Raw genomic sequence first — 24,104 nt, 5'->3', positions numbered from 1 at the left:
TTTATATAGAGAATAATATTGTTAAAGTTAAAAGAAAAAAAAGTATACGTCGAATATATAAAAATGTGTTAAATAAGAATTTATAACTTAAAATTAAATATCAAATTAATTTAGTTAGCCAAGTACTGAAATAAATTCAATAAAGTTACTTTTATTGAGATTTTTATATAAAACTTTATTCAGCATACATATCTTTCTTGTAAATTATTTACGAACAAAGAAATACTGTAATGTGTACGGGATCTTTAGGATTGTTAAATCTAATCACGTTCAGAGAACCACAAGATAGACATCATGTGTGCATAGCATTCGTAAGCAGGCAGAACAAACATTTGCTATAATGGGCAGCTGAATACGCAACAAATGAATTTGCTAAATATATTCAAAGGATCTCATAGTCTTCGATCTTCCTGTGTGCATTATTATGCAATCGTCCATTATATATAATATTTTAAACGTAAACTTATACGTAGTAATGTGCCTCACAGTGAAGTCTTAACCGACGTTATTCTTTAAAAGTTGATTAACAGCAGACAACGTAGAAATTGGAATCTGAAATAAAAATAAACCTTTTTCATTAAAATAAATCTAGCTTCGCGTATAAATTGTACGACGTAAACGGAATCGACTTACGTTAAAAATATCATCAAACAAGGATCCGCTGGCGTAAGTTTTGTCTGCGGCGACCACGCCGTCTCCTATTGAATTGATAAAGAGTCCGCCGACTATATCTGAAGGAGAAGCTTGAACATCGGCCGTTGATGTAGGAGCTACGTAAACTGTCTTCCTAGGAGCGGTCCGAAATCTTTTTCTAAAGTACCAGCGTGATGGGTACGCGGGTTTTGGAACGACTACGCTCGGATTACTGACTGGAACCGAAAAGATTGCTCGCGGAGTGTCGTTCGGCAAACGCGGAGAAGCGTAAAAATGATTGCTTACCAACTGTTGTAACCGTGTCAGCGGTGACAGTAGGTTGGCCTGCGTTTTGTGCGGGTGCAGCAGCTGCAGGTGCGGGAACCACGACGGTTTTTACGGCTGGCGCGGCTCCGACATAAACCGATTTGACCAGGCCTACTTCCGCTACGGGTGGCACAACCGCATATTGCACGTCGCGTCGTGTCTGCCGCAAATAAAATTTCTCTCGTGCTTTTTTCTTTTCTTTTTTTTTTTAAATAAATATTCAGCAATTAAAATATTAAATTGTTACGTGCTGCTTCTCACCTCTTTGTTCTGCGATTCAGTTCTCTCACCTGCGGACGCAGCAGCTTGTGACGTTGCGGCAGCTTCAACCACCTTCTGCGTTCGATAGATTCATTTTAAAGACTGTATCCCACGAATATATTTGCATGATTAAGACAGATTAAAATATGTATTCCCAGAAATCCAGATGCAAGCTTAATTTTATATAACTTATCGGTGCGACTATTAAACTATGACTATTCTACGGAGGATGCGTTAGAAGACTGTCAATGATCTTCCTCGCGCCTCTCAGTTTCTCGCTTATGTATCGTGTTCGACACCTAGAAAATCAAAATGCTGTATCTCACACGTATTATAGAATAAGCTAAAAGTACAGTTAGGAAATCGGGATCGAAACCTCTTTCTCCTTCTGCGCTTTCGAGCGTATGATTTGTATGTTCGTGCGGCCCTTGGACGGCTTCGTTTCGCTCGCAGCATCCGTATTTATTGACGCGGCGGTCGCGCCCGCGGCTGCAGCCGCTGCGGGTGGTGTCATGCTAGCTTCGTTAGCCGTGCTACCACTAATAAAACCGTCGTATTTTTGATCGAGTCCTCCGCCGAGAAAGACACCCGGTCCTGGACCACCGCCTGGCGTTGCTCCTGCGTACAAACCACCTGCGATCGGGTTCGGTGACCGTCCATTGCCACCTACTCTCCCACCAAGGCCAGCTGCCGCTTCTGGTCCTCCACGGCCGAGTCCGGCCCGAGCATAAAGACCGCCGCCTGAAATTATAATTCCTCGTGCAAATTGCGCGATCTTCATACTCGCTTAGCATACTTTAATTTTTTACGACGACTGGACATAACAAGACGGGCGTTTCGCGCGGATTATTTACTCTTGACTCTTCCGCGTTAAATAAAGCTGTTTTTATATTTATTAAATTTTAACAAGAAATTATAATGCCGTGAGATATTTACGATAGGTGCTGATTCGCAATACGTTAAAGTTGATATTTAACATATTAATCGATATAATATTCGACGTAGACATTCCGTTACAGCGTATTAAACTTGGTAAGGAGGAGATACAAAAACAACGTTGGCTAAGTGGGCGACCTCGCGTGACTTTGGTGTCACCGCATTTTTCAGCCGGCCGTGCTCACGGTAGATGAGCCAAACGAGAGAAAAAATTGTTTAACGAAACCACGAGATTAATTTATAAGTTTCTTTTTATTTTCACGAATACTTACCGAGATTACCATCTTCTCCTCCTAGATTACCGCCTAATCCCGCGCCAGCGTGTGCACCCCATGGAGTTCCCGCACTCGCAAAAAGCCCACCACCCGTGCCTCGTAGAAGACCACCGAGTCCTGCTTCGGCATGATACCCTCCGAAATTTACTCGTATTCCTCCGTTGGTGAACTGGAGAAACGGTAGCTGCGGCAATGTAAAATAATTAAATTAATTTAGATTTTTATTGATCAAAACTGGCACTTGACATTAGCGAAAGAGATCTCGTTACGTAAATAAAAACCTGGCGCGAGTTTGCACGAGTCTCTTCAATCTTATCTCAATCTTGTGTATTGCATATCTAGATTGCAGGCGACAATGTAATTGCAGTATCTTTTCTACTGCAAGATATAAAGGCTCTGGCTCTTTCCAAGAATGAAGCGCACGTGAGTTCCATCAATTACAGACGTTCCGGATAATTTCGAGACTAGTGACCGTGACTGTTGCGCGATATAATAATTTTCCGCGATTATTTTTCTTTTTCACGCTGGCCGTTGTGTAAATAACTGACCGAAGGGAACAATACGCAAGTTTTGGGTAAGAAATTCGCCGCGTCAACGTCGAAATTCGCGGCGTGCAATCGAATTTACCTTCACTTTTGACATCGCGATAAAGAGAATTTCAAGGTGGGCGAGATATGTTAAAAAAATTTAACGGCACGATAACAAATGTATACCGGACTATTTCCGTGCAACATGATACTAAACAAAAAAATTTACGTTCCCGGTTTACGCAGAAGATTTACGATAAGAATTATAATTATAATTGAACTCTGTACTTCCTTTAGTTTTATTATTTATGCCGCTTCGCGACGTGAGCCACTAAAATTGTATTATAACTCGCAGCTTGGAGTATAAATTCTATACATTTATTTTTTGCTTTTTAACTCCGTGAATAAAAAGACGCAATTCTGTTATTTCCGTGCTTTTTTAACTAGCAATTTTAATTGACTTTGATATATTCCTTCCGTTTTAATAAGCAATCTCGGCTGCGTTCCAGCTCTTTCGAGTAAAATTCCCGTTTAACAATCAACTAATTAAGTAACATAACAATTAGGGTTTATGCAACTCTCTATCTTTTCCGCGATCCTTTCTCTCCACATGAGAGTTCGATTATCTAACCGTGCAGTTTAAGGTGTAACTTTTTCCCTCGAAGTAAACGACTGTACAGGATCAGTTCTTCGGAAACGAGGCATCGGTCGTCATTTTATAAGTTTAATAATCATTCGCGATGACGTCAAAGACAGTACGCAGAATCGAGAATGCGCTCGTAACAATTATCGCTTTGCAATTAATAAATCGTTTGATATGCGTCATGTTGAGGTTTTCCACCAATGCATAACGTTGTAAAATTATCGTTACTTTGTGCTGAATACATAAGAATATTTATGCCTGTTGATCATTGAGCTGTACGTTGTTTTTAATGGTTTTAGAAACGTGGTAATTTATCTTATACATTAGTAGCATAGGAATATTTTACGTAATTGACTGACTCGGATGCAGGGAATATACGCTCACATTCAGTCTCTCGTTTCATCATCTGCGTCAAGAAACGCGTAATAACGCCTTTCTATACGTTTTTGTTCTATACATAGCTCTGGCATTTTCGTAATTCGTTCAGCTTTTCGTGGATTTCATAATAAGATGTGATCGTCGAATCCCAGTTTATACATTGCTTTATAACATTGTTTTATTTTTACATAAGCCCAACTTAACTTTAATTAAGATTTTCTTAACTTTAATTAATTTTAATTTACGCGTTATCATTATTATTCTATATACATATATCGCGTGCATGTAAATTACTTTATAATTTGTTATAAATTGCATTTTTAAAAAGAATTTAGTTGTTATGTGTCAAAGAGATTTCGGCAACTTCGTGAACATTAACAACGATGTAACAAAGAAGAGAAATGTCTACTTACTGATTCGGCTTTTTCCTGAGATGCCGCATAGTCCTTTTGCGGCATTCCATTCGCCAAAGTTAGAGAAACGATAAGCAGATAGTTAGCTACCACACCGAACGACATCTTCGAGTTTACTAACGGAGGATTGAGACCAACAGGTAGGGAGGCAGTGATTTCTTGGTCTCACCGGAGGATATTTCTTAGTCACCGTTACTGGTAGGGATAAGCATGACGAGATCCGTATTCGTTCGGTGAACTGCGGATTCACGTGTAGTATAAAAATGATACGAAGTTCAAATAATTTATTCTCCGAACGTTTAAAATGACTAATTTATCGTGGACGTTTAAGATGAATAATAAATTAAGTTCTTTTACAAAAAAATATAAAAAAAAAATGTTTAGTCGGAAATTCTTACATGTCTAAAGAAAACTCTCATTTGACATTATAAGTATAGTTTTAAATTTTATTAAAATACAATTAAATACATTGTTGTAGTTTTTTGTAATATTTATACATGCATTATAATATATTTAAACAATATGGCTAAAAAACAAAGCAAATACAGAAAAAATACGTATATTCCCAACGTTTGTACGACACGTAAAAGTTTTGCATTGCGACGCAGAAATAAAGTGAGCGGCCAAAGATCAAGGATTGGCTTTACTTGCTGTGAATATGTGTATTCTGATATGTCGTGTTTATATCAATTAGGATTTCTAATGAGACATTGTTCTTTTGCGACAGCAAAGTACAGTTGAATATAAAACTTTCTTAATATTTATACGCTAAATACGTTGCGATGAGTATGTATTATCCAGGTTTATTTGCGTCTATTTCAAAGACTTTATAAAAAGTTTATGCAATTTCGATTAACAATATGCAATTTCGATTAACAAATATTAGAAACAAATATTAGAAAAGTATTTTCTTTCTTTTCGCTGTTCATTTATAAAAGTACTGTCACTCAACAAAAAATAAAATAAGTTTTATACAAGTGTGACATAAATTATAAATCACAATCAAATACAAATAATTCATAATACAATTTTAGCTGTACAATATAAAGTTATTTAGTAGACAATATATTAAAAATGTTATGTTATAAACAATTAATTTTCTCCGATTTGGTTAAATACATTTTGCAAGTTCTCGTGACAAAGATAAATACGAAAAACATGAAATATGCAAAATAATTTAAAATTAGCGAGTGTTTGTGACCAAGAGTTAAGATTACATTCAATATTGTTCCATTATTGCGTATTAACATCATTATTGCACAAAGGCTACTCTCCCGCTTCTCGGAGCGATTTTATTCTCCAACGGTGGCTCGTCATATCCGCGGCTCGGCTTACTTCTGATCTTCGTGAGTTTATTTTGCGGATTTACGTCACCACTTGGATACTTGAGAACTTTTTGCCTCTTCTCTTTAGGAGCGATTTTATTCTCGATCTTAATAGAACTAGTAGAAGGTCGTGTTCCATAGAGAGAGCTAATTCCAGCGGTCAGGCCGTGCCAAGAAAAAGACGTGTCTTCGTTAACATCTTCGTGGACTTCGTAGGTATGTTGCGGGCGATTTCCGAAATGTCCCCCTTTGGCAAACAATAAACGAATAATACATTTTCTAAATTTATGTAATATTTTAATATTAACACGCACATTTTTTATTACTTCTTACTCTACATTGAGAATACTCTAATTAATACTTTTCTTTTTAAGTAATGTGCACATTGTTCTTTCTTAAAAATATATGTCAATAAAAAATAGTTACCATGATGAATTTTATGACCGTGGAGCCGATGGCCAATCCTATGGTTTCCAAGTCCATGGATACCGCCACCCAAACCAGAATGATGACCGAGAATTCCACCAGCATGATGTCCAACTAGAAGACTACTCAGCGCATTTAATCCAAACGGGTCACTGTGATGTTGCTTGACAGTTCTTTTCAATCGTTGCTGCATCAAACGCTGGTTATAAATGTCCTCTTTCCGCTTTCTTTTCTGTTGCTTTAAAGCTAAAATCCGTTCTCTTCTCTGTTGAAAAGTTTGATTATTTTCTAAATTTTGTTGTCTTTGCTCTCTTGCAGATTTCACAAGCGCGCCGACAGCTTCTAAAGTCGAAACGGGGATCTGCAAATAATTTTCTTAATTATAAAAAGAAAATAATTAAAGATTGTTTGTGTACGTAAATGGAATTAAGATTTACATATACGCTGACCTTAAATAAGTTATCTATTGTCTGCGTGTTTTCTGGCGAAATAATTTGTGCTGCGGAGGAAGTTTGTCTAATTGCTGTGATCGGAATCTGGAAAAATGTTCAATTAAAAGTCACTAAATATTAAATAATATATTTATGAGATAGGAAATGTTTGCTGTGATATACGTACGTTAAAAATATCGTCAATTAGTTGACCATTTTGTGTCGGTGTAATTTGACGTCGTGTTCTGCTTTTCGCAGCATCCTGAAATACAAGAGAAAATTAATTTCTTTTCCTTATACGATAAAGAGAAAAAAAATGCGGATTATTAGATTATTTTTGAGTCTTGCTCGAATCGGAGTATCATAACGACGACGAATTGAAGGCTCGAAAATGATGGTTTGATCTTGGGAATCGCGAAAAAATATACTCGAGTGTCGAACAAAACAATCTCCTGTTTTGGAGGAAGACGCTTCGAGCTCGGCAAGGTCGTAAAATAAACGTGAACAGCTGGGCGTCGAGCTCGGCACTTCCGAGAATTTTGTGCGAGAAGGACAGCAATCTATCGACGATCGGACCTATTGCTGTCTCACTTTCTTACGCGGTTGTCTCTTTTTCTCTAAGGGCCGAATTCTCTAATGGCTACTTCAGTCTAACTGCGGAGCTCGGGGGGTGAGGATGTGTTTACTAATCGTTCTGCAGTTTCGCGTATTTTCGACCGCGCGTAGGAAGTTCTCACATACGAATCAGTGTCGACGTCGTCAACTCGATACCGAACAATCATTTTCTATACTTCTCTGCTATTCCACTCATCGTTCTGTTCTCAGTTTCGTGTGTCGGAAAAAGTGCTTCGGAACGGCAAGGTTATGTAACGGATGCAGCGCGCACGGAGCGTCCGACGTGAATTTGCGCGGTGATTGCATCGGGCATTTCCGATTACCGGGCTCCCATTACAATTTTCTTCGGCAAGTTTCGGCGATTGTTGCCATGGTGTTAGATCTGTACCTCGCCCGTCTTGTTCGTCGCGGCCGAGATTCTCATTCCGTTTCGAACAAGTGACTGTTAAAGAACTCAAGGAATATAAAGTACGCGTCTCGTTCGCCGTTTAGTGCAAATTCTCAACATCGTTCATCCCGCCGACGGGAGTTAACCAAAGGATCAAGTTTTTCGTGTCGGGATCGAGGACGACTCGAGTGGAAGACTCAACGAAAGTGAGCAACGCTACGAATATCGCGAGTGCATAATTTATACAACGAATAATCGTACGTCGCGCTTCTTAATTTTAATCCTAAAAAATCGCCGCGATAATCCACCGTCGTTCTTACGGTCGTTCGTCCTTCGTGTGAAAGTCTTAGTGATTAGTGAGTAATTATAAAAAAAAGCAGAGCAGTGTAATATAGTGTCGAGACTGTCGAGTGATTGTGAGTGCTACAAGACGTCAGGATAATCCGGAATACTGCCACGGAAAGAAGGAAGGAGGGAAGGAGGGAAGGAGGGAAGGAGGGAAGGAAGGAAGGACGGACGGACGGACGAACGGATGGAAAATGATCTACCCTAACCTAACCGATGAAGACACAAATGTAAGTACCCGGCAACACGCCGTAGATCACTCAATTATAATTATAAAAAAAAACTGTTTTAATTAATTAAGATTCCCAAATATGTTTAATTTCGCGAATCAGAACCTTTCGAAAAACTGCGTGCGCTGGGTTTCTTGTAGTCCTATGATAAATTTCATCTGAAATATTTATGATAAATACGACGTACGCTTGACCCGTCATCAAACGGTTATATAGGCTCAGACATTACACTCACAAATGTAGGTTCACTATCTAGCGTTTATCACAGCTTTCTCTTTGTGCAAATTAAAAATGTTGAATAATCTTCATCAATTATTGGAAAGGTTAATTCGCACTTTAGCTGTTCTCATTGCTTAATTCGCAAAAGTGAAATAAAATACAATTTATTAAAACATGAGAAACAATTTTTTTTCTTTTAATTTAAAGATAAGAAAAATTTTTTTCAAACAAGGAAAAATTATAAATACGATATTAAAATCACGTCTTAATAAAAAAAAGTAATAAAAATAATATTAGTATTTTAATGATTACCAAAGAGAAGAATTAAACTTTTTTTTATTAAATAAATACAATTTTAACTTGTAAAATTTAAATAGTGAAAGCAATATTAAATTCGCTATCTGGAATCTTTCAAATTACATTATTTATTGTTAAAGTCTTCGGTATTTTGATTCTATTTTTTAAATAGTATATTTTTTATAACTCACGCCGTACGCGTTGTCCAACAAAAGTAGAAGGAAACTCAGATAGCCGTAGCACCAAAACATTTTCTCGACACCTTTCGGCACTAGTTGACGCACGTACGATTGACTCGTGGATCCGCTTCATCGCGATCTATAAGGGTCGTCGTGAAATCCCACACAAATCGCCGACCAATCCGGCTTGAGAACTTGCAGATTTGCGCCGATTTCTTCGGACGATGAAGCTTTCTACTTATTACAATCGTGCCAATCGCGATCTCCGGGCCTTTTCATTCTCTTTCACGTCAGTCGATTACTTGAATAAATTACCTGCTTCTTTTTCTTTATCTCACACTCGTAAAACTCCGGCGTGGGTTAAAAACCAAAACCGATTATGTAACCCGACGTATCGGTGATATAAAACGAACATTTAACGGTTGTGTAATCGCTCGCGAAGCTGAGTCCTGTCGGTCCTAATTTCGGCAATCATATTCGACGTTGTAATTTAACGAACAGGTTATTTTGGCAAGTCTTGAAAATAGTAAATCCGAGTGTAACAGGAACTTTGTCATTATTGTAACATTAACATTAGTGGCACATTTTTTCATTAATTTATAAAAGAATCATTTAATTTAAATAACAACAAAGAAATAAAGAAATATGTATGTTATCTAAGTATTATATCTAATAAATGCGTCTTCAATTAAAAGTACAACAAATTTTTTGTAAAAATAAATATTTTAACGTAGGACTAATCTTTTACTTAAAAAGTTAGATTATTATATAAAATAATATTTAATCAAACGTAGACGTTAAAAATGTTAATACCGTTTTTTTAAAAATTGACAAATCTCTGATCAAAAGATATTTTGTTAAACATGAATCACTACATTGTGTATACGATTCGGAACTTGTTGATTATGATATTCACAATTTATTAAATTCTTCCCTGTTGTTTTCGATACGTTTAGAAAGCGTTTGGGTTATCCTGCAGATAGCTGCCCACTTGATTGCCGAGATTCTTTTGAAATTCCCTTACGGTTATTTCTGATTGCTGAAAGATCAATTTATTAACATTACAATAAAATTATGAAACAATATTTTTAATGCGATAGATTTAGAGCAAAATAATGAGCGAAGTTGATGTAATATACTTACGTTCAAGGCATCCTGCCATTCGATATTGAAAAGCCTCACTAAACCGCGCAGATTTCGTAAGACTAAATTTTGCAAATTTGTTGTCGTGAATCTGAAAGGTGCCTCCGTGGTTGTCGTGGTTGTCATCGTTGCGTTAACACCTCCCACGTCGCTGGACGTGTTATTTTGTTCACTGGCTGGTGCGATTGTTGTCGTATTAGCGATCGTTAGCGAATTGCTGCTAGCTGATCGTCGAGTGGTCGTTTCCGGTTCGATAGTCTGATTAATGAAGCTACTTATTTGTTTAATTGCCGACCGTGTGTCGTTGAACGTCTGAAATGGAAATGAGCATCAGCGATCGTAGGAGGGCCTCCACTTTCTTTCTTTGAAACTCGATGGGGAAAAATGAACGTTCTTACCTCGAAAGTGAGTCTCGCTAGGGTCCAAAAGAATCCCGGCCGACGCTTGCGAACTTGCCTGACGACTCTTTTCGTCTCCTCGGACATCTTCATTTCGGCGACAATTTCATCTTCAACCGTGTTCCTCTCGACGTCGTTCTCGTCGGTGTCCTCGGACAGTACTTTGTCTAGTAAGTTCATTTTTTTCATTATTTCTTCGTTTCTATCTCGGAGCTCTTTACGTTTCAATCGCGTAGCGTTTTCTTCCTCAGTCTCTCGATTTTTAACATATTGTGAGTGCGGCCTGTACGCTTCTTCTAGCTGATATTCTGGCATAAATCTTGCGGCATTTAATTTCACGTTGTTTTGGGGATGACGATTTTTTGTAGGATGCGCTAAACTCGACTTGGAGTGATGTACGTTGTACTGTGAAGATTTTGGCGTATTAATTCGAAACTGTTCTTTCGTAGAAATTGTTTTTGATTGTATTGGTCGAAACTGATGTACAGGAACGTCGATTTCGTAAGTAATCCAATCTGGCTTTTCGGCTCTGGTGTAAAATGGAACGGCCAGGCAAAGGAGCAGCCAACTGGCTGCAAAGCAATTGACTGATATGTACATCTGTAAAAAAAGAAAATATTTGCAAAAATACACACATTTCAAGTTACTTATATTTAATAATTATATTAATAATTATTTGATAAATGTTTATGTTAAAAAAAAAAAAAGAATTAAATATTTCGTATATTATCTATAACGAATGATATAACTGACATGGAGCTCGTTTAATACTGCACTTCATGAAACCAAAGAAACTGACGTTGTGAGAGTTGAACGATGACTGTGAAGCACGAAAAGAATCAGCAGTTATTACGTAAATCGACTGTCATCATTTAGTGAAATAAGGAAAGTATTCACCGAAGTAAAACCACAACGGAAAATTTGTCGTTGAACTTACATATGCATAGTTATAAGGAAGGAAACGCAAAACGCTTATAATTGTTAGAATCCATCTTTCATTAAATCATTCACGTAACTTATAATATTTAAGAAACATATTTTAGCTAATTTAAAATTTGTCGTGCAAATTTAAAATATTTTATTTATTAGTTTTTTTTTCTGACCGCTTGTAATTAAATTTATTAAATAACTCTTTAAATTAAAATTCATATTTTTACGTAAAAGAAAAAAAAAATACATACATTTATACCTGGTGACTTACATTGATAGTAATGGCTTTCAAATCCACGCGCATGTTTTAAAATATTTTTCCTCTTTGAACGCACGTACATCTCTTCAAAACTTATTCAAATCATTCGGCATTTTAACTTCTTTGACCACTTACAAGCTGACTGCCTCGGAATGCTTTACGAAAGAATATATATTAATTTTCAACTTTTGCGCAAGAGAGTCTAGATTCCGAAACCTTTTCCGCTGGACAGTCCGTGCGTCACTCGCGATTCGCGACCACAAAACGTAGTTTCTACCGCTCCTTCACGCACGATCGTTCGGAAAATTGTTTCCCTTCGATTTAACACCGTGGTCGCGGTGCATGACTGTCGCTAGTTAATAGCTCCCGTCGTTGATCGAGCCTTGACTATCGGGCCGATACCAGCAGCACGCTTCCGCGAGAATCGTTCGTACATTTTCGACGATCCATTTCGACTGCCTCGCAGTACGTGACGCGAACTCATAACACGCGTACCGAATTAATGGTGAACCTTATTGCGCGCATGGCGAAACGATGAGGCCCGATGAATATCCGATTTACCAACGTCCAAAAGTTTAGACCTTCCGTAGCGTTTCACCTCGCGAAGAAATTCTCTCGAGCGCGCTACACTCGCAAGAATTTATTAATTATTTTACGTTTCAAGAGACGTGATACACTCGCGTGGAAATATGTAAAAAAAAAAAAAAATTACTCATGCGGAGTGTCTTGCGATTATATAATGTTTAATTCATTAGTAACGACTTAGATATTGAAAAATATCAATCGGGAGTTTATGATGATTAATACGTCGCGGTTTTCTTAAGCGATTGCACCGAGGTGTCTCGAAGTGCCACACGACGCGCGCAGACTCACGTAAAGTCGTAAGACTTTCTACTTCCATGAAGTACCTATAATATATCGCGCAAAGATTTCTATCGGTTGCGAAAATGCGGGCGTACGTGAAACAATTTAAGTGGATCACTTTAAATCGCGCACGGTCAGCCGCCTTATTGAGCACAATCGAGTTTTAACGAGCTCCATACTATTTTTAGATGTAACAAATTTCACCTTCTTTGCATTCGACGATTTTCATTGCGCGTGTAAGAAACTAAAAAAAAATCACGATTCTTGTCTGCAAGGAACCATTAGTATTTTAAAACTGATTATCAAGGCACTTTAAAAAGAACTATTTAATTTATTATAATATTTATAATTAATATTAAAAACGTAAACTGTGGAATTGACACTGCACACTAACACTGATTTGTCGTTATTTTAACTTTTTATTTCCGTTTGATATAGAATAATTGATAGGCGTATACACATTCTTCTCCCTCCCCCTTTTTTTTATCACAGTCACACGATATTAGGACACGTAGTTGTCACAATAAATAATTATTGACTTCGCCATCCTTTCCGGAGATCGGCAATCGCGGTACTTAGCCGTCCTTGCCTTCGAAAACCTGCCCGAGGTTCAGGTCCACGTGGACTACAGCGCGAAACGACTTCCATCTTTCACTTTCACTCTTCGTAATCACACACGTAATCGAGATTGGTTCCGTTATACGTGCCCCATGCATTTTTTATTGTAAAAGCAGGAATTTAAGCGAAGTATTGGATAAGGAACGCATCATTGTCGTGATATAATTTGTTCCCTAACAATTTCTTTCCCAAGCGTTAATTATCAAATATTAGGTAAGTTAACTTTCCATACTTTCACATTCAAAGTTGCATTTTAACAATTGGAAAATTAAGAAATTAAAGCTGTTGAATAATTTAATATCTTTCGATACAGTGTAGAAATAGAATTTAATTTTTGTAGAAATAGAATTATTTTTGTATAGCTAAACTGGCTTTTTGTTTATAAAATTCAGTAAATTTTTGTGACACGCTCTGATTACGAGGCTACTGCAAATTATTGAACTTGTTGCGAATAGTGTGCATGTAAATATTATAAATTTTTTCGAGCTGATAACTATTTTTGCTCTGCTTCAGTAAATTATAATATTATACAAGGGTTAATAATAACGATAATAAATTTACATGTAAAATTTTCTTTACGTGCTATGAAGAAAGAATATTTTAAAAATTACAGAAAATATTATAGTTAGCAGACAAAATTAAAAATATTGTTAAAAAATTCTTCTACCTGATTATCAGATTTTTTCATTAAGAATTTATTTAATTTGACAAAAAATTCGGTTTGCAAACACATAGATGAAATTTCTCATGCCTACGCAATGTACACTTTTTTCATAAACGACCTGTGCCTTATATAACAAACGATTGGTATTTTCTTAATATATGTTTACTTATGTCAATACGTATTTATCACTTTGCGTGCCTGTGCATGTCTCTTCTTCATTTTGCTGTCTATTTTTATCTGACGCGAAACAAGGCAAAGCTTGAAGTTAAGTTTACTGTAAAATTATTAGCAATAAAAATACAAAGAGTTATTTGTAAGGTAAAAAATTTTTTTTTCTAATTATCCGGAACATATCTTGAGAGTCACAAAGTAATGAATTTCAACTTGGTAGATAAAGCATGTAGCGAGTCACTGACCTCAGCAGAAAAAGGCATCTCCATAAGATAAGTCATTACAGTTAATTAGAACAACTAATTATGCGTAGATAAGATGTGTGAAAACACCGTATATATCTTGATTAATCGCAACATTGTAAGTCGTAGTGGCGTGTAAACTACTCCTATGTGTTAAAGACCTCTCTACAAAAACTTGGCCTTGACCGAACGTTCATTAACTTATAATTGTATTTTATTGATGAGCATAATTAGCAGATGATAAGATTTTGGAATATCTTATACATACGAGATGATAAAAAGATTCTGCTTAAAAATATATTTGCATATAATTGCAATTTAAAATTAAATCTTAATATATTTTAAACTTACATTTTTTGGTTTTTTACTTTTTCTTGAGAGCAAACTGCAGAGGTATGAACGTGACGACGTCAATCGTTAACTGGTTACTTACGTTTCTTGTATTTCGTATCGCTCACAGACGCAAAATATAAAAAAGAGGAAAGAAAAAGGAACACACGTGCAATTCGTTTCACGCAAAGGCGGTTCTTATATGTTGCGTGATAAGTATATTAGACAATCTGTTTTATCACAATCGTGTATCTTATTAAATTTATTTTACAAATATGAAGCAATATTTCCGTTTGAAAACAGGTATAAAGAAGTAAAAAAAAAAATTCGACATTCTTTGATGTCATAATAATAAATTACAACTCAGACAGCTAATTTTGATTACACAATTTTTGGTACAAAGGAACGATTATATTGCGGAAATTTTTCTTAGAAAAGTATTAGTCGTACAAAATAAAAATGTTGTTTTTAAATTTACAATTACAATAGAATAACAAAGGAAAAAAAAAAAAAAAAGAAAAATAGTATGTCTATAGGATGTTAATCTCTTACCTTTAATAGATGTTGCCTTAGAAAAATGTTATATATTCTGCAGTATTATTAAATCACACTGATATATTGTTACACGTTTCCTTGTGTCATTTACGCTACGAGTAGTAGATGAGATGAAACAAGTATGTACATCTTGTCGGACGGCGGAACCAGCACTACTAACGATGAGATGAGTTCTCTCCGACTCTCGATACCTCGAATCGGCCTCGAAAGTCGTCAACATTTTTAACACACGTCTTACGTATTTTCCGTTTAAACGGAACAAATTGACGAAACTCGATGACGACGGTTCCGCTGTTGCATAAATAAGATACCATAAAGATTTTTCGCTGCGTTGTATTTTTTTTAAATATTATTTAAAATAATACTTATGCATGAGATGCAAATAACATTATGTCAGAATCTTACGAGTTGCTGCAAGAAATTAATATTCCAAAGAAATTTCCTAATTCTTGATTAGTTTCATATTTGACTGACCGTTATTTTTAGAAAAACTAAAATGTAATAAACGTGAAAAAAAATATTTAACGTATGTACGTAGGTTAATTATGTGTATTACGCGTCACGCAAATTGCGTACATGTTACGTTGATTATTTATTTAAATTACATGAGTTATTTATACGCCACTATCGTCATTTGTTTGTTAAAATCCTTGAACTTTTTTTTTTACCGACGTTCCTTTTTACTACGACACATGTCACAATTTTTCACAAACTTTGAACATCGCAATTTATCTTCGCACTATGATTCCTCATTAATTTGCTCGTCAAAAAGATAATCGTGCAACAGGTCGCTGATCTAGGAATTACGTAAAACTCTTGCCTTTTGGTGTCGTCACATACAATGCGTATGCATGAGCCACTAAGAATCAAAATGCAATTTAACTTTTCTTTTATTTAAAAAAAAAAAATAAAAAAAACAAGAATATACTTTAAATAAATTCGAATTACAGCAATTAACAATTTATTAAAACATATAAAAATACAAAAATTTTACGTAATAAAGTAAAATCAAAAATAAAATAGTTGTTAAATTAAGATTTTTCAAATCTTATTTTATTTGCATATATTTAACCTTTCACTACATCACAATAATAAAATATAACATAAATAAAATTTCAATTTTAACACTTCGGTTTAATTAAAAAATTTTAAGGAAATAAACTCTTTATTTCCTTTGTAGCATTATCACTATTGCTTAACGTATACAAGGAATGCACGTATTGCAAAGCGTTACATCTGCTTCAGATGTCCTCGTTATGTGAATGGTTACATGGTCGAGTTGTTACTAGATGTGGTACTTTGACCACTTGATCTCGTATAATACGCGCGATCGTCTATAAATTATTAAGTAATACCGTGCAATACACACTATTAATGTGAAATTTTTATGCGATCCTTTTATTTGTGCATATTGCATAATGAACAAGAATGAATAAATAAAAAATTGCCACTTAGTTTCGAAATTATACACTCCCAGGTAATATTATTAAGTAAATAAATTACGTAATAATATTTATATAAATTATTATGGCAATATTAAGCTACAAACTAATAACCAAGAAATATCCTATAATCTTTTTTTTATAATTCTTTAAAAATAATTATAAAATACGTGTAGAATCAAACGAAATTTGTTTTATGAGATGTGAGTCGGTTTGATTGTCGCTCTTTCTCCGAGTGGAAATTCATCTAGGTAATCTGATTTTGCAGCTAGTTGTTAGATCGCGCAGATTAAATATATTTCTTAACTAGTGATCAGCTTAGTACTAGCCATAAATTATAAAAAAGTATTTATTATTCAGTGACTGTCTTCAAAAAATTAAGTTGTCATTAAAAAAAAAAAAAGAAACAAAATCTGTCTAGTGTCGGTCGTCTAGTCACAGTCAGGACACGCAGTAGACTAGTACGCGGCGAAAAACGGTTAGATATCTAGCTTTTCTAGCTCGTTATTAGCTAGTAATAATTATCTAGTACTTAGTACGTTTTGAGTGTTACATTTCTGGCTCAGAGCTGGACAGATTTGCTAGACAGCCACGAGATAAGCCACGAATTGGCTAGCTAATTATTAGGTAACGATTAGAATCAATTTCCACTCGGGTCTCTGTCTCTTATTTTATCACATCTGTAATATGCTAATTAATTTTTCTATATATTGTTTACCTAAATATTTATATTAACATACATACTTTGTCATTAAAAGCGTATCCAACTTACGACATCAATTTTTCGAGTTATTTTAAATTAATAAAACACATAACATATTCAAAAAGATGGCAGATAAAATATGAGCAAAAATTTGACGCCGTAAGTAATAATTATCTAACAACAACAGCGAAGCAAGCTTCGCAAATTTTCGCTTCTTACAATCTTATCTAAATCTCGAATCTAAGACGTTCTACGGTTAATAGAACTTTGGAACAGCTTTCACAAGTTCTAATCAACATTATTTACCCAAAAATGTAATTAGAACTCATAGAATGTTTCTTAACATGAAACAGCGATCATTGAGCAATCAATATGTAGCAGAGCAAGTGTTATAAAAAAAATTAGAATTTTCTATTTTGGATTATCCGATGGTAGACCCTTTATGGCAAACGTACCGCGGAAGAATGGCTTGAAAATTTCTAGCAACGTTTGCGTTCGACGGGCTGAGTTCTAAAAAATATAAAACATTGAAAATTAATAATCATGTTTGGCAAAAGTACAGAAATTATTTCTGGCTTTCTCTTTCTCTCTTTTTTTATTTTTTATTATTTTTTTTTTTTTTTTAGCAAACGTAACAAAATCAGTGAAAGGCAATTTGAACGTGTTAATTGATAAAATCGCTAGAAAAATATTGCATCATAATAACGGAACAGGAATATGTAATTATGTCTACACGTTAGCGGAAAATAATTGTTAGCTAATCACGGTGGGTTCTTTTAGTATGCATTGTTTTAAGGTGTGTTGTACTTACTAGGATTACGCTGTTGAGGACTTTGCTAACGTTAGTTACTAGGGTAAAGCCGGTGCCGAATGCGGACGATGGTATATCCAAGGATACCCTATTCCTATCGAACACGGGTGCCTCCTCTGTAGTAGTACTAATAGTCCTTTTCTGCAAACACAGACAATCACATTTTTGCTGCTTTTCTATTCTATGCATATATTTTTATTTATTATTATTCAGAAATATATGATCTATTTGTGCAATTATAATTTTTTTTAATTTAAAAAGAAAGCAACAACATCCCATTAGATAAAAAATAAAAGTTTAGATAAAAGTAAAATAAAATTCTTTAAGATTATATATTATTTATACAAAAAAGACATTTATGCAAAACGATATTTCAAGAGACAGCAGTAAAAAAAATTCTCTTTAACTACAGGAAGTTGTTAATTATTCATTTTTAATCACTAAAAAAAGAGTAAGATTAAGAGATCAGAGTAGATGTGTGTATGAATAAATTCTATAAATATGTATAACAAGGATATTCAGGAAAGGATGCATTGGAAATTTCATGATTTACAATTTGCCGTATGTGGTAGACAAAAATATAATTGTAAATTTATTTGACATCAACATTATCACATAATCATTTTTTTTATATCAATCTTTTTTACGTCATGGAGCATCTGAGTGCACTATTTACATCATTTACACATAGCAGGTGGCCCATGAGTTTACTTTCGTCTTTCTTGCTCCTACGTTACGTTCATAAATTATTTACAGTTGTCACGGTGGCCAATTATTCGACGTCGCTAGACCTTCTATAATTTATATTAAATATAGCGCAGCCTCCCCCGTTCGTTTGAAAAGGTTGATTCGTCAGCGAGATTTCCGTTTCCTGAAGTTTTTTTTTCTTTTTTTTTTTTCTTTTCTCTTTCCCTCTTTCCAGATTTATTTATTCGAATTCGTAAAATACGGGCTTTTTATGAGAGAGGAGGACTTCTAGAGAGAAAGGAGGTTCTGCCGATTATCAGCCCAGCTGGAAACAGAAATTCACAATCCGTGTTACATGGAGCGTCCGCATATCCCGTTGAAAATAGAAATCCGTTGGTCGTCCGTCCCATTTTCTGCGTTTAACGTTCGTACGTTGTCTGTCTTGCATTTTTTTTTTCCGCCAAAGAGATTTTCTTCTCGCGAGCGCCGCTGATCGCTGGTCCACGGCCGCTAAAGTCCGCAGTCAAACGTTTCCCCTTTTCCGTATCCCATCAGCATCCCGCTTTATCCCGCCCGCCTTTAAGCCGCTTAATACGCATCATGTGGTGGCGTATAATCGTACTGTTTATGTACAATACTTGTTTTAATGGTACGTATGATTTGTCGGAAGGCCTTGCTCTCGTAAAGCGCCTCCCGAGGTTAAAGGGGAGATCAGCAGCATTGGATTAGCCGAAGGTTTAACGAAGCGTGTCGATAGGACTAGCGAAGCGAGTTCTTTATTGTATTTAGTTACGTTATTCGTAATGGTAGTATTTCAAGGCGCAAGAGAAAGGTGTCGAAGTAGATACAATAGCAGATTAATATGTTTCACTATTGCAACACAGTGCTAGTTATCACAAAGGAATTAAAGCTTCACCAGACAGTAACTTTATTAAATGTTTCACATTTTTCTACTAAAATAAAAAATCAAGCAATGCACGCAATTAAATAAATAAATACAAAAGCCTTGATAAACAAAGAATGCAACCATATGATATGGTAATATATAATAAAAACGTGAAACAGCGTTAAAAAAAAAAAAAAGAAAAAATAAACTGAAAAAAAACATGCGGTTACCAAGAATTAATTTCCCTTATCTTATAGCGCTGTAATTAACTGTTTTATAATTGCAAATGGCGGGTAATCTTATAAGCAACAGTCACAAACACCCTCGTCTGAGTTTGTTAAGTAAACGTTGTTCATCGAGCAACTTCTAAGAAAGCCGTCGTGTTATCTGTCGACATATTTGAAAGTAATACACCGTTTTCTTACGAAGATACATATTCCAGCAGAGACAGCTTGCATTATACGTGTCAGACACAAAACAGGCGACATGTACGGGACTTCGGAGTATAAAAAAGAAATTCGTAATTTAGCACAGGTATAGGTAAAAAGCGAACTCATTGTGATCCTACCCCTGCCAGATTGGCGAAAGCTCCAAGATTGATTCCAGCGCCGGCAGTCGCGCCGGCTCCAGTACTTCCGGTGTTCTCGGTTCCGGTGTTACCGCTGCTGCCGCCGCTTAAACCTCCTAAACCGCCGCTTAGGCTGCCTAAACCGCCGCTACTTTGGCTCAGACTCGACAAAGAGCCGATCTTCTGAGTCAAGAGGTTGCCGATGATGGCTGAACCTGAGGCTCCTCCAGTACCATCTGATTGTTATCGTACATACGAACGAAATAATATATATACATATATAATTTTTAAAGATTTTACCAATTAGAAAATTGTTCTCAATCTCACGCACCTGTACCGCCCGAGCCGCCGGAAAGACCACCGGCTAGCGAGCTCAATGGTGCGATCTTCGAGACCAAAGCCTTCGAGATACCACCCGAAGCACCTGTCAGGAATGTCGTAGCACTATTTATAATAGGCCCAATGCTGCCCGTCGCAGCTTGAATTTTTTGCGATAGTAACTGATTGAGGAACTCTGTCGTAGCCGATTGCTTATTGTTGATACCAAAAACTACGTTCTTCGCCTTGTTAGACTCGTCAAGAACCGCGAGCGCCTTTGTTTTTGAGTCTATGAAGGAATCCACTTTCTACAAAAATATATACGTTCGTTAAAAAAAAATATATTTGTCGATTAAGTCTATATTATATTTAGGATTTATTCTTACGTCAAAGACAAAGTTAATGATGCCGTTCGATACGCCAAGTTTGATGCCAATTTTTCTTTTGTCCCTATCGCCCCTTTCACCATCGGCCGCCGCCGCATCATCAGCTTCAATTACGTATACCTATGCAAGTAACAAAATTCAATTTTGTCAAAACGGTACATTGAAAGAAATAGTACAATGTAACATTAAAGCTAAAATTCATAATTAAAAAAAAAAAGAGAAGTTAATAACGAAATTAATTTATTACAAGACGAGATTTTCTAATCTGAATTTTACAAAAATCGCGCTGTATTTATCAAGTGCAATCTATTTCGTTACATCAGTACTGTCGGAACCGTCTGCGTCATAAATTTACGCGCGAAATGTATCCGCCTACAATAATTGGTAGAAAAATTATTACAATAGCTTTGCGCGATGTAATGTTTTTTTTTTTTTTCCTTTTTTCTTTTTTTTTTAAGCTGTAATTTCGCACATGCAACCCCATTATGCAATGTTGCTTTCGTTTTAGAAGAACGAGGCTGTGTTACGAGTATTGCCCGAGCGGAATCACACCGCGATTACATTGACGCGTGATCGCGAATAATGATAACGATATAACGTTGTTCCTTGACTGATGCGTGTACGACGTTTCAAAGAAATTTTATTACAAACGTGCATCCGTCTCTAGTGTGTTCAAAGTCGTACGGATAAGCGTCGGCTACTTTCACTCTTGACTCGTTTTCCAAGATCATGTTCCTCTCTTTCTCGCCTACCCCTTATCCTTTGTCTTCTTTTTCTTTCATTTTTTTTTCCCCCTCTCGTTTACCGTATCACAATTAGTTAACGTAACGCAAACTCAATTATCTTCTTTTGCTATTTTTCTTACCACTGAATATCTTTCTTTAATCTATCTCAATTTGTTCAGGTTAAACAATACTACACAAGTACAAATTTTTTATCTCAAGTTAAATTGAGTATTTAGAAAAAAAAAAAAAAAAAAAAGAAAGTCGGAACATAAATAAAAGTGAAGAATATACTTTCCCTTGAATTAATATACATATAAGATAAACAATTATGTAAGTTACGAGATTCGGTGTTGACCTAGATACTTCTCCTATCACGATTACATACTTCCTAATCGGTTAACGCAAAGTTATCGAACGGATAACTTCTGCGATGCTTGCTTTCACTCTCTCGTTACCAAATACCAAACGTGTCTTTTTGTGTCTCCGATTAATGTGTTTCGAGGTGTTGATTCTAGGCCGAGTGAAGGTATATAACACATTTAATCGATGTGTTGCGCTTAGCAGGGAAAGGAAGGACGCAACCGTCTCGCGTAACGCAGTTGTCGAATTCTTGGTTGGTTTGCATTTCAGAGTGAAACGTATCGAAAACACGTTTACGTTTCGTCAACGTTTCTCAAGACTCCTCTAAAGTCGCCTACTTTTGATACAAGAGATTGACAACAAGTTCCCTGCAAGTATTTCATTGTTCGAGTCACTTCTTTAAAGCAAAGTGCGTGACCGCAGATCTTCTTTCATTTCGTTCTCTTACTTTCTAAATAACATTTTCGAAGTCGTCCCTCCGATAACTTTCTTGGACATACATACAACTAGAAATGAGAAAACATTTAACATCTGAATGCATAATAATGTATCGTCGATAATTTTGTCACTTTAAAGAAGAAAAATTATTAGATCGAAAAACTTACCTCGTTCAACGGGCTGAGCTCGTCCTCCGTCTCCTTCTTTTCGACTGGATTGCAATTGACAATGGCGACGGCCAAAAACAGTCCGCAAAACGCACACGAAACCCGCATTGTGTCTTCTTCACTTGGTCGATCAGTCGCGACTTAGTCTGCGTGAATAAAAAGAAGGCTGTCTGACAAGGCAGCAGGATTCCCGGTAGCGATAAAATTGAAAGTGTATCTCGAATGTTCAAGTGAAAGGGTGTCCGACCGAACTTGGAAGCATTAAAAAAAAAAAAAATGTGTTTTAGTTATATCGCGATTCGACCTCTCACACGGTCAACGTTTGATGATAATAACTGTTCTACGTAGTCAATAAAATAAATAAAATTACGAGCGGCTTTTATTATATTAATATGACGCATTCGAGTAAATTTTCAACTTTTATTCGATATTTATTTGGTTTAAAACTGATTTGAAGCAGTTAAAGGACGTTCGATAATAAGCAGCTGTCAATTAACCAACCGTTATAAAGCACTATAAACATAAAAGAGTTGACAAGTAATACCTTACACTTTTAAAAAGCAAAATGATTAGTTTGTTAGTAATAAGCAGCTTTCAATTTCGCTGTCAAATTACACATGTTAAATAATTGATTAAATAATTCACTGTAATTTATAAGAACGCGGATTAATTAGCTGATGTAATCGTTTAAATCCGCAACAAAAGGTACACATTAAAAAAAAGAAAAAAAAAAAAGAAATAGATATATGCGTAAACAACAATGACACTTCACACGTAGTTAATTCTGTTAACTTAACAAATGTGACAGACTCTCTTTCCAAACAGAAGAAATCAATGAGATTTCTTTAGACGAGGAGAGTCAGTCACGTGGCGATCGAAGCAAAACGTATGTGACGGGATTGCGTGGACTTACGGGCGCCGGTGTGACGGGTGCGTACAAGCGAGCGAATGCGTGAGTTGTGTACCTGGCGGAGTGCGAGGCTCGTTTGAGGACCACGGTGAAGGAGGTCCCGATGTCTTACGGAGCCGAAGGGGAAACGAAGGCGAGCATGTGTGCCCCTTCAAGAATCGAGAATCGTGAGCCTCGCCTCCCGCAGGTGGGGCGCCCTCCAATTCACTTCATTCGCGAAACTCGCTCAGCAACCAACATCATCTACGGCACTTGCCAATAAAACACCCTCCTTCGTGTATGTTGCCCGCCAATATTTCAGCTCGTGAACTATTAAATCAGACGGTCGCAAATTTAGGAAATACCCGATGATGAAGAAATCCCACGTAAAAAAAAAGCTTTTTGACACAATTATTATTTAACACATTAAATTTAATGTGCCAATTGGGAAACTTTACCTTCAGAATTCCTTTGTTATAATAATTAAAAAAAAATATAATTTAGTGATCAATCCCCGTCACGCTTCACGCATGGGCAGTAATAAATGAGAAATTCATGATTGTCGAATTCCCTATTTATCATTTTGCATCAGGTGATAAAAAGATAGATAAATAAAACGTTAAAAAAATATGGGAACCACTTAACTCCTAGTATTGTTGAAACGTCAAATAAATTATGGGAACTGCATAATTTTTAGTATTG

General features: G+C 35.9%; 5 protein-coding genes across 12 annotated transcripts in view; 1 reads left to right on the top strand and 4 right to left on the bottom strand.

Annotated features, from left to right (window-relative positions):
* Positions 1-145: 145 nt before the first annotated feature.
* LOC139101706 (uncharacterized) lies at positions 146-4,550 on the bottom strand. Its single transcript, XM_070655073.1, has 7 exons — positions 4,394-4,550; positions 2,430-2,616; positions 1,598-1,962; positions 1,222-1,296; positions 940-1,120; positions 634-869; positions 146-552 (listed from the first exon to the last, which is right to left on the bottom strand). The coding sequence occupies exons 1-7, from the start codon at positions 4,496-4,498 to the stop codon at positions 496-498; spliced, it is 1,206 nt and encodes a 401-aa protein (XP_070511174.1). The 5' UTR covers positions 4,499-4,550; the 3' UTR covers positions 146-495.
* A 130-nt stretch (positions 4,551-4,680) lies between these two features.
* LOC139101776 (uncharacterized) lies at positions 4,681-9,256 on the bottom strand. Its single transcript, XM_070655187.1, has 5 exons — positions 8,861-9,256; positions 6,763-6,837; positions 6,594-6,680; positions 6,145-6,505; positions 4,681-5,965 (listed from the first exon to the last, which is right to left on the bottom strand). Exons 1-5 carry the CDS (start codon positions 8,918-8,920, stop codon positions 5,646-5,648), a joined length of 903 nt encoding a protein of 300 aa, XP_070511288.1. The 5' UTR covers positions 8,921-9,256; the 3' UTR covers positions 4,681-5,645.
* LOC139101816 (uncharacterized protein DDB_G0280205-like) overlaps positions 6,777-24,104 on the top strand; it is a 59,608-nt gene continuing 42,280 nt past the window's right edge. For 4 of the 5 annotated variants that reach the window (XM_070655296.1, XM_070655278.1, XM_070655286.1 and 1 more), the window contains exon 1: positions 6,837-8,153. In XM_070655296.1, the coding sequence (XP_070511397.1) occupies positions 8,140-8,153 (14 nt within the window). In that variant the 5' untranslated portion in view covers positions 6,837-8,139. Of the gene's footprint in view, positions 8,154-24,104 lie in introns of all 5 variants that reach the window. The other variant, XM_070655253.1, reaches the window with a different exon arrangement.
* Positions 9,388-15,493, bottom strand: LOC139101737 (uncharacterized). Of its 4 annotated transcripts, none has more exons than XM_070655132.1 (4): positions 15,020-15,493; positions 10,390-10,989; positions 9,992-10,303; positions 9,388-9,887 (listed from the first exon to the last, which is right to left on the bottom strand). In XM_070655132.1, the coding sequence occupies exons 2-4, from the start codon at positions 10,987-10,989 to the stop codon at positions 9,801-9,803; spliced, it is 999 nt and encodes a 332-aa protein (XP_070511233.1). In that variant the 5' UTR covers positions 15,020-15,493; the 3' UTR covers positions 9,388-9,800. The 4 variants fall into 4 exon arrangements, with proteins under 4 accessions (XP_070511233.1, XP_070511243.1, XP_070511224.1 ...); XM_070655142.1 differs by lacking the exon at positions 15,020-15,493 and adding an exon at positions 14,489-14,974; XM_070655123.1 differs by lacking the exon at positions 15,020-15,493 and adding an exon at positions 11,591-13,405.
* LOC139101753 (uncharacterized) lies at positions 17,443-23,507 on the bottom strand. Its single transcript, XM_070655156.1, has 7 exons — positions 23,427-23,507; positions 22,514-22,659; positions 20,824-20,943; positions 20,451-20,745; positions 20,120-20,355; positions 17,979-18,119; positions 17,443-17,677 (listed from the first exon to the last, which is right to left on the bottom strand). Exons 2-7 carry the CDS (start codon positions 22,619-22,621, stop codon positions 17,579-17,581), a joined length of 999 nt encoding a protein of 332 aa, XP_070511257.1. The 5' UTR covers positions 22,622-22,659; positions 23,427-23,507; the 3' UTR covers positions 17,443-17,578.

This window comes from Cardiocondyla obscurior, linkage group LG01 (genome assembly GCF_019399895.1).
Source record: "Cardiocondyla obscurior isolate alpha-2009 linkage group LG01, Cobs3.1, whole genome shotgun sequence".
Lineage (NCBI taxonomy): Eukaryota > Metazoa > Arthropoda > Insecta > Hymenoptera > Formicidae > Cardiocondyla > Cardiocondyla obscurior.
Note: the sequence above shows the minus strand (reverse complement) of the source record. Positions and strands in the feature narration are given on the sequence as shown.

Coding starts and splice junctions, on each gene's coding strand:
- LOC139101706 (XM_070655073.1), bottom strand. CDS start 4,498: ATGTCGTTCGGTGTGGTAGCTAACTATCTGCTTATCGTTTCTCTAACT. Junction 2,617..4,393: donor CTCAGGAAAAAGCCGAATCA/GTAAGTAGACAT, acceptor ACATTGCCGCAG/CTACCGTTTCTCCAGTTCAC. Junction 1,121..1,221: donor CTGAATCGCAGAACAAAGAG/GTGAGAAGCAGC, acceptor TATTTGCGGCAG/ACACGACGCGACGTGCAATA.
- LOC139101753 (XM_070655156.1), bottom strand. CDS start 22,621: ATGCGGGTTTCGTGTGCGTTTTGCGGACTGTTTTTGGCCGTCGCCATT. Junction 20,944..22,513: donor AGCTCAGCCCGTTGAACGAG/GTAAGTTTTTCG, acceptor TTACTTGCATAG/GTATACGTAATTGAAGCTGA. Junction 20,356..20,450: donor CGGCGGCTCGGGCGGTACAG/GTGCGTGAGATT, acceptor GATAACAATCAG/ATGGTACTGGAGGAGCCTCA.
- LOC139101776 (XM_070655187.1), bottom strand. CDS start 8,920: ATGTTTTGGTGCTACGGCTATCTGAGTTTCCTTCTACTTTTGTTGGAC. Junction 6,838..8,860: donor TGTTGGACAACGCGTACGGC/GTGAGTTATAAA, acceptor CTTGTATTTCAG/GATGCTGCGAAAAGCAGAAC. Junction 6,506..6,593: donor CAATAGATAACTTATTTAAG/GTCAGCGTATAT, acceptor AATTATTTGCAG/ATCCCCGTTTCGACTTTAGA.
- LOC139101737 (XM_070655123.1), bottom strand. CDS start 11,623: ATGCGCGTGGATTTGAAAGCCATTACTATCAAT. Junction 10,990..11,590: donor TGAAAGCCATTACTATCAAT/GTAAGTCACCAG, acceptor CTTTTTTTACAG/ATGTACATATCAGTCAATTG. Junction 9,888..9,991: donor AATGGCAGGATGCCTTGAAC/GTAAGTATATTA, acceptor TTGATCTTTCAG/CAATCAGAAATAACCGTAAG.